At 31.0% G+C, this 11822-nt stretch overlaps 2 protein-coding genes across 3 annotated transcripts in view; one reads left to right on the plus strand and one right to left on the minus strand.

Annotated features, from left to right (window-relative positions):
- Positions 1-7436, plus strand: part of LOC106680413 (chromatin assembly factor 1 subunit A-A) — a 15337-nt gene extending 7901 nt beyond the window's left edge. Inside the window, exons 7-15 of one of the 2 annotated variants that reach the window (XM_014420118.2) lie at positions 423-598; positions 1253-1468; positions 1869-2007; positions 2959-3096; positions 3180-3360; positions 3548-3634; positions 3716-3816; positions 5781-5912; positions 6869-7436. In XM_014420118.2, the coding sequence (XP_014275604.1) occupies positions 423-598; positions 1253-1468; positions 1869-2007; positions 2959-3096; positions 3180-3360; positions 3548-3634; positions 3716-3816; positions 5781-5912; positions 6869-7092 (1394 nt within the window). In that variant the 3' untranslated portion in view covers positions 7093-7436. The remainder of the gene's footprint in view (positions 1-422; positions 599-1252; positions 1469-1868; positions 2008-2958; positions 3097-3179; positions 3361-3547; positions 3635-3715; positions 3817-5780; positions 5913-6868) is intronic. The other variant, XM_067051596.1, reaches the window with a different exon arrangement.
- Positions 1-11822, minus strand: part of IFT57 (intraflagellar transport 57) — a 62991-nt gene that overhangs the window by 1841 nt on the left and 49328 nt on the right. The window lies entirely within an intron of this gene.

The following is an 11822-nucleotide window of genomic DNA, read 5'->3' on the forward strand; positions in this document are numbered from 1 at the left end:
CATGAAAACTTTTACCGTCATGGGAGATTTGGTGTGAGTAATATTTATTTGTATCTGTTGCAGCAATGAAGCTACTGTCAAGTTATGGTCTGTAATATAAAATTTCATCTTTGAACAGAAGGTGTAATTCATTATGTTTAAAATTATTATTATAAAAAATAATTAATTTTTTTATCAAAACTTATTTTTAAAAAAGTTATAAAAATTTCAGTCCTTGCTATTTATTAGTTAAAATATTTTTTTATTATCTAAATATATGGCTATTCATTTCATCATCACATCCTTGGTTCCGGTAGTGACACTATCAAAATTTCAATGGAACATTTCAGATTAAGGCCTCAGCCCTTTTAGTATAATAGTATTTGCATCTTTTTTGCCCTAATTTATAATTTAATTTTATCTTGTTCTTTATATTTTTTTAGAGTCTACTGCGGATGGTGAGTGTATTGATTTAACTAATACAAAGGTGATCAATAATAAGAAAAAAATGAAAGCCAAGCTGTTGCAGTTTCATGATAATCGTCGCCCGCCTTATTGGGGAACTTGGAGGAAAAAAAGTAGTTCTGTGGGCCCTCGCAAACCTCTTGGTATAGATAAGGTATTCTAACCATAATAACCATTTTTCTATAATTATGGTCAATGTCACAAGAACCTATGAATTAGGACAATATCAAGAGGTCTCATTTTTGTAAGAACTTCTACTCATGTTGCATTCAATTGCAAAGACCACTAGGTCCAAAATCTTTTTTTTTTTAAATAATCACAATACATACATTTCTACGAGAAATACGTGTACACTGGATATTGTTTAATCCAGGATTAATATCCTTTGATATAATGATGTTTCCGTTATAGTGTTGAATATTTCCTGACCCTAAACTCCTGTTTTATATTTACATGATGTGTTAAGTGATTAGTTGTAATGACGATTGGTGCATATGCCTGGTCCCTTCGAGGTCTTTATAAGTGAAATCCAGTGCACCATACATACATTCAATAATAAATAACCAAAATAAAGTGTAATAAATTATAAAAAATAAGTTTAACAAAGTTTTAATGTATCCATACATTTCATAATACTGGCTACAAGATTAATTTGTGCCTACTTACTTAAAACAATTAGAAACTGTTTATATCCTGTTACAGGAAACTGTTTAATGTCAAACTTTAAATTCATCTCAAAAATATTTTTTTCTTGTTGTAAAAGTATAACTTAGAGATGTTTATGTATATATATATATTTTTTTTTTAGAAAACCTTTGATTATGAAGTAGATTCAGATTCTGAGTGGGAAGACGAAGGGGAAGGAGAAGATATTGATAAAGCAGGTGATTCTGATGAAGAACCAGGTGAAGAAGAAGAAAACCAAAACAGTGGTGAAAATGGTTATTTATTGGATAATACTTTTGTCCCCCACGGATATCTAAGTGATGAAGAAGTTCATCCTGACGAGGAGGTTGATGAAAATGTGAGTAATTACATAATTTTACTATCTAGCTTTTGATATGTTTTATTCTAATTGTTTGAGAATTAGGTGTTAGTATCTTGTTGGCTCTTAGTCAATTGAATTTGGTATCTTCTGAGTTGTATGTTGTTATAATGTAATGTTGGTTTAGTATATAATAAGTATTAGTTTAATGTATTGTGGTTCTAGGTTGTTTAAAGTTCTTCTAAAGATGTTTCAAAGATTATTTTATATTGTTTATTGAATCTGGAATACTTATTGTCAATTCAAGTTGACTAGTGTAGTAGGTGAATAACAGAATATTGTCTTCCTCTCTTTAAAAATATCTCAAGGTCCTTTATTAATTATTGATAATTAAATTCTTATTTCTTCTAATCATTGCATATTATTTTTAATATTTCAGAACCCTGAAAACTTGAAACTACGAATGAAGTTGTTAAAACAGGAGTTTGACGAAGAAATGAAAAGTAAAACTGAAAGACTAAAACCTCGCCTCTTGGGTTGTGTTTGGATCAGTAATGGCACAACAGAAGTCAGCACAGGTTGATTATATTCTACAATTTCTTTTCTTCCTTATATCTTTTCAACCCAAATACTTTAAGGTGTTGGGGCTGCCTTGATCTATTTCTTAAATACCTCTGTGTCCATTACCATCTTCTTCACCTTGCCAAGCGAGATTCCTCAGTTATCTACATGGTCATTTACACAAATAGGCTTCCAGTAACTTCCTACCTACTTTTAAGGGCTTTCTTCTCCTCATTCATTCATCCAAACAAATTGATTGGTGTAAATAACTTTTAAATTCACATGTAGAAATTGTAAAAAATTGGTAGAATTATATAAAATGTTATTTTTCTCGGAATGAACTCTCTGTGTGTCTTTTATTTTTCAACCTATTATTACCATAAAAAGTTTCTTTGGAACCAGTGATCCCACATCCATAGCCTCCTAGTGATCTTTTAACACCTTATGATTATGGTTATCTTTTAACTCCTAGGCACTTTTTCCTAATGGAATAAAATGTATTATGATATCTTACTGTTTAACATTGTTCAATAGTTATGAAATGCATAAAGCCAACCTAACTCTTGCAGGTCCTTGCTGCTTCTATTGGCAGGACTAATAACCATCTAAATGCTCCTCATTGTACGTTATTTATAGTCCTGATTTTTTATCCTTGACTGAAGCAAAGGTTCTCCTTATCACATAAATTGGATTTAAAAGATTCTCACTACCTTGTAGTGGTCTAGTTAAAAAAGATAGGTCATTTTAATACCTTCCATAACCTTATCTTTAATTGTCTTGACTAGATTCCTGGCTTTATGTGAAGTGAAATTCATTCAACTCAACTTCTATTCAATTCTTTAATGAATTAGTCAGTTCAGTAATCAATTTTATCTACTTTAAAGTTTACTTATTAATTTAAAAAAATAAAATGTTGGATACAAAGTATTTTTATTTTTAATCTTATTCTTACATTCTGATATTTACAGGGAGCCTTTATGAAGCTCTTATGCGGTTTCGAGCAGTATGGAATGAAGAACTAGGTTCTATTGATTTGTCTGGTCCAGAAATCGAAGAAAGTCCTACTTCAGTAGTTCAAACCAAGTGTAAACCGTTTCCTCCTGTTGGTGTGTAATTTTAAATAAAATTTTATTCCTATCTTTAGGATCTTTTATTGAATATTTGTAAATTAATTAGTTTCTGCTTATAGTGTTACCAATACTTGCTAAGTTTGTACACGGAAACAACTTACCTCTATCAGGCCTCATCAGGGAGTTTTTATTGAAGCTTGAGAGAGATCATCTAACTGAAACTATTACTAAACGTGCTATTTCACTTAAAATTAAAGAGATTGCATCTAAAACATATGATTCCTCAGGCAAATCTGTTTGGTAAGTATTTTTATTTAGCACTATAAATATATTTTTCAATTAATTTTGTAAAAAAAGTTTATTGGTGATTTCTGGCTTTTTATGTTTTTATAAGTGTGTTCTAGTTAATGGATGGTTTTGATAATAATTTGCTATCTTTTTACTTTTACTGTAATTTACTTTATTTTAACTGAGTGTCTTATGTTAGGGGCGTTAATGCGGACATGTGTGAAGAGTATGGTTTGAAAGTAATTAATAATTCAAAATGTTCTGCACCACCTTCACCCATTGTGCTGTGAGTACTATAACTTCTATTTGTCTTCATGATGTGTAAACTTTCAGAGATTCTTTAATAAAATTTTGTTTGTGTGTATAGAGAAAAACCGAAAGAGAGTCTTTTAGTGAATTTCTTAAAAGGTGCCTCAACGCCTCAACCTGTAAAAAAAAGAGTAGCACTTATTCCTGTTCCATCAGATGGTGAGTACACTTTTTATCTATTCAATTTTTTTAATTAATTTTTTTCTTTTTCTTTCCCCCGACAAAGTGCACCACGGCCACAGAGGGCCTATTGTATGCTGTCCCTCCTCTGCTCAAAGCAGGCGAGTTGCCTTTGCGACTCTGGATATTGTATACGGATCAACTGTCTCGCAAAGTTTAGGGTCTAAGATGCGATCCTTACCAAATTTGAGGAATCGTATCCTTGCTAATGCATCACATCTACAAATGATGTGGTTGGCAGTCTCATCATCCTTTCTGCAGAACCTGCAGATAGGGGACTCTTATCAGTCTCATTTTATAGAGATGCTTATTCAACTGAGAGTGTCCCGTATATAGACCTGTCACCCATCTTAAAGTACTTCTGTCCATAATAAGAAGAGTGTTACTTCTTCTTGGGCAGGATTCCTTTAGGAACAACATTGCTCCAGTCCACTAGTGTTCCTCCAGAATAACCCAATCTTGCCCTCAGCAATTATTTTGAGGTGCCTCTTCGGATGGCTGCGACTAATCTCACATAGAGTGTCAGGTGTAAAAGGAGCGGTCTCAGATCCTTTCCTAGGAAGATAATCTGCTCGCTCATTACCTTTAATGCCTTTGTGACCAGGTACCCATTATATCCGCACCTTGTTGGCTAAGGAAAGAGAGTTTAGATTAATCTTACTCTCTTTCACCAATTTAGAGTTGACTATATAACTACCCAGCCATTCTAAATCTACAACACCATGGTTATGATTGTCTAATGTGTTGGTAGGCAGACAAAAACTACACTTGAAATTTTCAAGAAAATAAATGTGTATAGATTCTACATTATTCTTTTAAAATAACGAAATGCTCATATAAAGTATATGGTTTGTATATTGTTTTATTCAAAAAAGGCCTACTTTCATATAAAAATATTTTTTAAAAGTTCATATTTTTTTGCCTTCTGTCACCCCATAATAGATCATTAGAAAATGAAATGAAACAGCTGAACGAACAGTTATTTGTTTAAAAATATTGTCCACATATGTTCAATAAAAATACCCGGTAACAGAATTTCAAGAGTTCTTCTTTTCTTTAAATTAACAAGACCTAAAAAAGGGAATTCAAAGTGACTTGATGTTAAACAAGGCTATTTGATTTGGAAAACAAACATCTTTGATGGAATAACTGTTAAGTAGAAAAATATGGAAGATTGATACTTATTTAGAATTATTTTTGATAAAAGTCTCACTTTTTTTATTATACCTGGATTTAAGAAAAAATAACTTTATTTATAGTTCTGAGAAAAGATTTAGATTGATAGGATTCTATCCAGGGACTTTGAAAGGGCAGTACTGGGTGCTGTTGGGGTGGAAGGGTGTTTACCAATTCAGAAGTGGGAACCCTGGAGGCTCTGGCACGCTCACACTTTCCTGGGTGTGTACTAATGGAAGAATATGACACGAATTCCACTATCGAGAGCTACACTTGTAGTAAAGATAAGTGGGTCGAGGCAAATAGGATAGTCAATTCTGGCAAGGTTGAGTAGGCGATTAAATCTTTCTCGCCTTATAAATCAGCTGATATGGATGGAGTCTTTCTGGCCTTATAACAAAAAGGCCTACCAAGCTGGTAAATCCTGTGAGGATGCTTTACACCACTTGGAGTCCAGGATTGAGAGGAGCTTAGCCTATAAGGAAATTATGGCTGGTGTCTTTATTGATATTGAAGGTGCCTTTGACCGCACCCATTATAAAACCATGGCAAGAGTCATGGAATTTAAAGGGTTGGGACAGCTTTCTTCCAAATGGATTAACGCAATGCTGAAAGGAAAATTGCTCACATCAGAGCTAGGTCACATGAAGATGTGAATGAAGCTTGTTGGTGGCTGTCCGCAGGGTGGTGCATTGTCTCCTCTCCTGTGGTGTAAGATGGTTGACACCTTGCTGATCAAATCTAATAATGCAGGTTTTTCTATGCAGGGATATGCCGACGATATCGCTGTGCTGATAGGAGACAAATTTCCAGAGACTATTTCAGGATTGCTTCCGACATCGGTAGACATTATCAATGGATGGTATCAGGAATATGTTCTTGGCATCAAACCTCAAAAGGTCAGTCATTGTGTCTTCACTAACAGACGGAATATCGTACCGTTCAGATCACCATATTTTTAATGGTGAAGAGGCAAATAAGAAACATTTTCTCTGAAAGTAATTGTCCGAATTTTTTTTTCTATTAATATTGTCATATTTCAAAATAAATTAAATATGTTAAAAATTTTAAATTTTAAACAAGAGGCTGTGGATGGCCTGAATGGAGTGTGTTGTCCCATAAATAGTATTTCATGTCAGGAGGGATGCTGGATAAAATTGGGCCCAGGCGGGTTGACTTTTATTTTGTCGCAGACCCTCAGAATAAATTTCAACTTTTCTTCTCTGGCTAGAATAGGTTGGTAACCTACAGGATAACCCATCTTTCCTGTCTTATATCAGAGAGCAAAAGGATGTTAAATCCTAAATAAAATTAAAAAAAAAAAAAACTTTAAACTCAACTTAGTAACAAACATCTTTAATACAGATGATATATATAATAAGAGTCGATAATACTTAAAAAAAATTATTTGAAAGTAATTAATCAAATAAATTTTGAAAAAAAAATTCTTATTGAATATGTAGTGATGTAGAAGTTCTGCCACTTTGTTATCTAATATTTTTTTAAATCTTTTTCTGTTATAGATTTTTCTTTTATTTTGAATATTATCTTGAATTGTTTTTCTCCTTCAAATCTTCCGTTTCCTAAAAATAATTTGCAAAAACTATTGGATGTTTATTGATCTGTAGTAAACTCAATGGTGACAAAACATATCATCGCAACTATTTAAGAATTAGTGAGATGAGTTCTAAAGACAGTAGTGGTTACTCCTATGCTGTAGCTGTTTCTTACAAGGGCAAAGTTCAGTCGGTTCATTTGAGTCTTTTTAATTTCTCTTTATATGTTTTCATGTTGATAAACATTAGGGTATGTTATTTTATTTCATATTTAATTTTTCTTTTTTTTTTTTACTTAGACTGCACTCCTGTTAAAAAGGAAATTGAAAAGACTGTACACGTAGCAACCCCGAGACCAACAGTTGAAAATGTTATTAAAAAAAGAGCACAGTTAATTACTTTATCGAGGACTCCAGATTGTGTGAAGGCTGTTCCATCAGTACATGTAGACACCCCGAGGCCATCACATGCCCCTTCCAATGCTAATATTGAAACTGTCGATCCTTCCACCGATTGCACATAAATGTATCGCTAAATAGTATTATGATAAAAAATTGCTTATATTTTTTAATGTTTTATTCCTATAACAATAATGTTTATTTAATTTTTATTATCCTATATTTGTTCTATTTATAGTTCTTTATTCATTATTAGAAGAAAAAAAAGAAGAAATATATTTATATAAGTATGATAAAATTGAGAATGGAGATGGGTTTTTATATCAATAAAAACTGTACATGAAATAGACTATAAGTGTAATGGTGCAAAAATTTAACTATTATTGGGTCACTTGTTTTTTTATATAATTTCATTGGCCAAAATGTCACATTAAATAGCTAAATAAAGTTGTACATATTAAGGAAGTTATTTCTTGAAAATTTTATGAAATTGTTTACCTTAAGTGTTTTTTTAAATCAAAATTTATGATCAATTCCTTATATGTTTTAGATTAAACATTATGAGATTAAATTTTTGTATTTACGTTATTTTGGTTAACTAACCATTTCACACTTGTATATTTGTTAGTAATAGTATGTATATTTGAACGAAATAGGCAAATGTTAAAAAGATAATAAGAGTATGTATAATATGAGTAGTGACTACTGCCTCCTTTAATCCTCAATGATTATCATTCATTTATAGGTTTAGGAATTTAGTCCCATTTTGTCTGTCTCTGTAATTGGAATTTTCGTTGCTTGTAGGCGTATGCTATTTTATTTATTTCTTTTTTGGCTCATATCAGATGAAATCATTACTACGTTTTTTATTAAGAATAAATTTAAGAATCTCTGCACTATTTTTTGAACTTGTATTTCACTGTCCCAGATATAATAAGATTCTCATTGTTTTTGACGTAATTTATTGATCTATTAGAGTTTATTAAACATGACAAGAATGTGCTAAGTAGATAATTGTTAGCACTTTATTCGATTAAATCAATTAGTTTCTTATGTTTCTTTTTCTTTTTCTTGAGTTCAGTAATCTACGTAAGATTCCATGATGTTATTTCAATGTCTAGATTTGAGTTAGCAGCTTTTTTTTTTTTTTTTTTATTATCACAGCTTTTTGTTTGTTAACTGTTTTACCAGAAGCCATCTGAAAAAATCACTGAAGAAAATTACTTGTTAACATTTAATCATGAATTGCCTTCATGGTTCCTTATTGTTATTATATTTTTGTTATATGTATGAGAGAAGATAATATTAGAAAGATTTATTGGGCATATTTATTAATTGTTAAGGTGTCATATGGTAGACAATTTACTCAAAATGTTTGCTGTAGTTCTTTAAACAGTGGGCTTTATTATTCTTACTTGTCTTAAAATCTGTCATAGTATTATTAAAAGAAAATGTTTTAGTTGACTGAATAATGGTGTAGTTTAATATTTCTTAAAAATGAAAAAATGTCTTTCATTACACTTTAATAGATTTATTTATAGTCAAGTAGATTTTTGATAGTTTAAAATAAGTAATAATCATCAGACATTTATTCTTACATTCCATGTCATAAGAATATTTATGTTATTTTTGTTTAACTAATATGCTTTTTAAATTAAAATTTACATATGCTAAGTTTCCAGATATGTCATTGTTTCTTAACCTTTACTATTATATGTGTTTTAGTTACTCTGAAAGAATTTTAAAAGCAGGATTTAATAAAGATTTTTTTTTGCTCTATTAATAATAAATGCATTGCTCAGATTGTCATTTCTTTTATAAGCCAGTTTAGAGGAATGCTGCTATTAATAAAATGCTGATCAAGTTTGGTGAAACATCGCTTATTTTTATTACTATCAAAAATATTGTTTTCATTTTTAATTATTTTAAATTGGTCAGATAAATTAATGAAAAGTTATTATTTATTGAAGAGAAAATGGAAAGTTTTACACATTTTGTTCATTATTGTAACTAGTATAACACAAATGTTGACTCCATAGTACATTTTTTAAAAATATAAATTGTCATTCTTCAGATTTGTATTCAGCACTCTTAAAAACATGGAAGTACAGCATATCAAAATTTTTCAGGTTTGCCTTTTTTTTTTTATCTCTAATACCTGGACTATATTAACCTGGGAGATGTACAGCCTTTAGAATTTTACCCATCTTGGAAAATAAGGATATATTTTCCTGGTATCTCATCTTGTTTTGTTTATACTTTTGTCTCCCTTATATTAACCCCTTGATGTTGTTATTGCTGCTTGTTTGTATTACTTCCCCACCTTTACTCAATTCAGGTTTGCTCTGTCCACCTCTCAATTAAATTGAGCATTTATCCCACCATTACACTTATAATGTCATATTTTTTTTATCACTTGAGGAATTCATAACTTTCTTATTTTGAATCATGAGCTGAGGCAAGATCTCAGATCTTTTACGAAATCTGAATTTTTCAGCCCCTGATGGGAGAGCTACAATTTACAATTTCAATTTCAAATTGCACTGAAAGTAATCGTAAAAATTTTTGTATTTACCACATCCTTTTATATAAAAAAATATTGCATATCCTCTACAATGAAATAAATGCTCAGGGGACAAAAATGTAGGACACACCTGCTGGGTTAACCTGATTTTAATTAAATTATAAGATATTGTGTGAACAGTAAGTGTATACATAATATATTTACTAGACAATTTTAAACAGTGCTACTGATTCTCCTGAGCAAAATCATCAACCCAAAGACTTGAAAATACTGGTTTTACCAGTTTCAGTCATTGCAGCCACTGCTTGATAGTTGTAATAATGACAGTATTGTCGCAATTGTACCTTCTACAATAATTCGTGGGATGCCATGCAGAAGCTTTACGAGTCGATTATGTTGAGTTGAGTTGTATCCTATACTTACTTGAGCCTCGAAGCACATAGAGGAATTGGAAAATATACTAGCGATTACTTCGTGAAACAATGTTATTTAAAACTACTGCAGCTAGACAACAACAACCGTTTGAGTTTGCAATATAATTGGGTAACGCAGATAAGAAAACTATTGGAAAGCTTCGGAATGTTTGACCCGATACTATTCAATGATCCGTTAAGTATTAAAATTAGAAAGAGGTGATATAGGGAATTTGTCAAAGATAAATACCTTCTGTTATAACGAGAATCGACTTATAATCTGTGGTACGGTAGGGTCTCATTAAAACGGACTCTTCTCAAAGTTACCTAAAAATCAACTGCCCCATAGCCCACTTCAGAATAATTGACCAACTTCGACTATCCGGTAAATATGCAATTACTCTAAGTGTCGGTCCACACAAACATACTTTGGATCCACAGAAGCTATGTCCAGTTCTTGATGGAACGACACTAGAGGATTGTTTCCATTTTTTAACAAACTGCCCTGCGTATAATGAGAACCGAACCTGGTACATGGCGAAACTAAGCTACATTAACCAAAACCAATTGTATGAATTTTTGTCTGTACACTCACAATCGGATCTGAAACTTCTTTATATTTATAAAACACAAAGCCTTATACTTAGAGCAGGATACCTATCTCCACAATAAGATGTATAGTTTTTGTTTTGTTTTTTCACTCTAATGTAGATTACTCCAGTTTGGGTATACTGCTTGTTATTAGCTAATATAATAATTTATATATTATTATTTCATTTATAAATTATTACCTTATATAAATGATTTTTAATTCACCATTTAGGTATACTCTTTTGTTATTAGCTTATCATATCATATATTTATAATATCTAATAGTTTGTCGATTGTTGTTATTATTATTAAAATGATTCTTAAATGTACTTCACAGGCTAACTCTATTTGTACGGGGGTTGCCCCATAAACAAATAATAAAAAAAATTGTACCTCCCACAGAACCTCAAAATCAAATATTAAATACTAGGACTTTCGTACGAATAGCTACACAGTACTAAATTACCCGCAGAAGTAAAATAAAAAAGTACGCCAAATTATCAACAAAAAATTGTTATTCTTTTGTCGTTACAAATATTCGTATCCTAGGATTTCTTGAGGTGGGAATAACGAATGTAAATTTTGTTGCTGCCATGAATACAACTGCATAAAAAAAAAAGCCGTAATACAATCGGGAAACACATGGCGGTCTGTTTGGTCTTCTCGTTAGAATCGGATATTTCTATTTTTCCTTTATTTATTTATAAAATTCTCATATATTTTGTGTTTATCTATTGTTTATTATTGCTAAAAGTGAGAAAAGTTTATTTATTTTTTCAAATAAACAAAAAGTCGAAAATTTTTGAAAAATCAATTCTTTAAAGTGGTACTTCTAGTCGATTTTATTGAAAATTTTCTGTAACAATCTCAAGCACATTCCGGCCTTAAATATGTGATGTAATTTATTCATTCCGTAATTTAGTTTCGTACAACTTTTCGTTTTTGAATAAGACTGTTGACAGACCATTTTGCGAGAAGAGTTTTTTTTGTTTTCAGGAGACCTCAAAACATGTATTTCCGTTGAAAAACTCGAATTCGAAACCTTGAACGATAGCAAACCCTTACTATATAATCCTTTTAAATATATCGGTGAATGAAAGTATAAATACAAATTATTTGATCTGTTGGCAAACCGAAACACTAAAGTAATAAAAAAATTTTAACTCGTTATTCCCACGTCGAGAAAGCCTAAGATACGAATTTTTATGACAACAGAAAAATAAAAATCCTTTGTTAATATTTTTCGTCTTTTCAGGTCGGTTCTGGTTTCGAAAATCACAATAATAGCAATATCTTCAATATGAGCCTACCAATCTACACAAAATTT

This window comes from Halyomorpha halys, unplaced genomic scaffold (genome assembly GCF_000696795.3).
Source record: "Halyomorpha halys isolate HHAL.00 unplaced genomic scaffold, Hhal_1.1 Scaffold18.1, whole genome shotgun sequence".
NCBI lineage: Eukaryota > Metazoa > Arthropoda > Insecta > Hemiptera > Pentatomidae > Halyomorpha > Halyomorpha halys.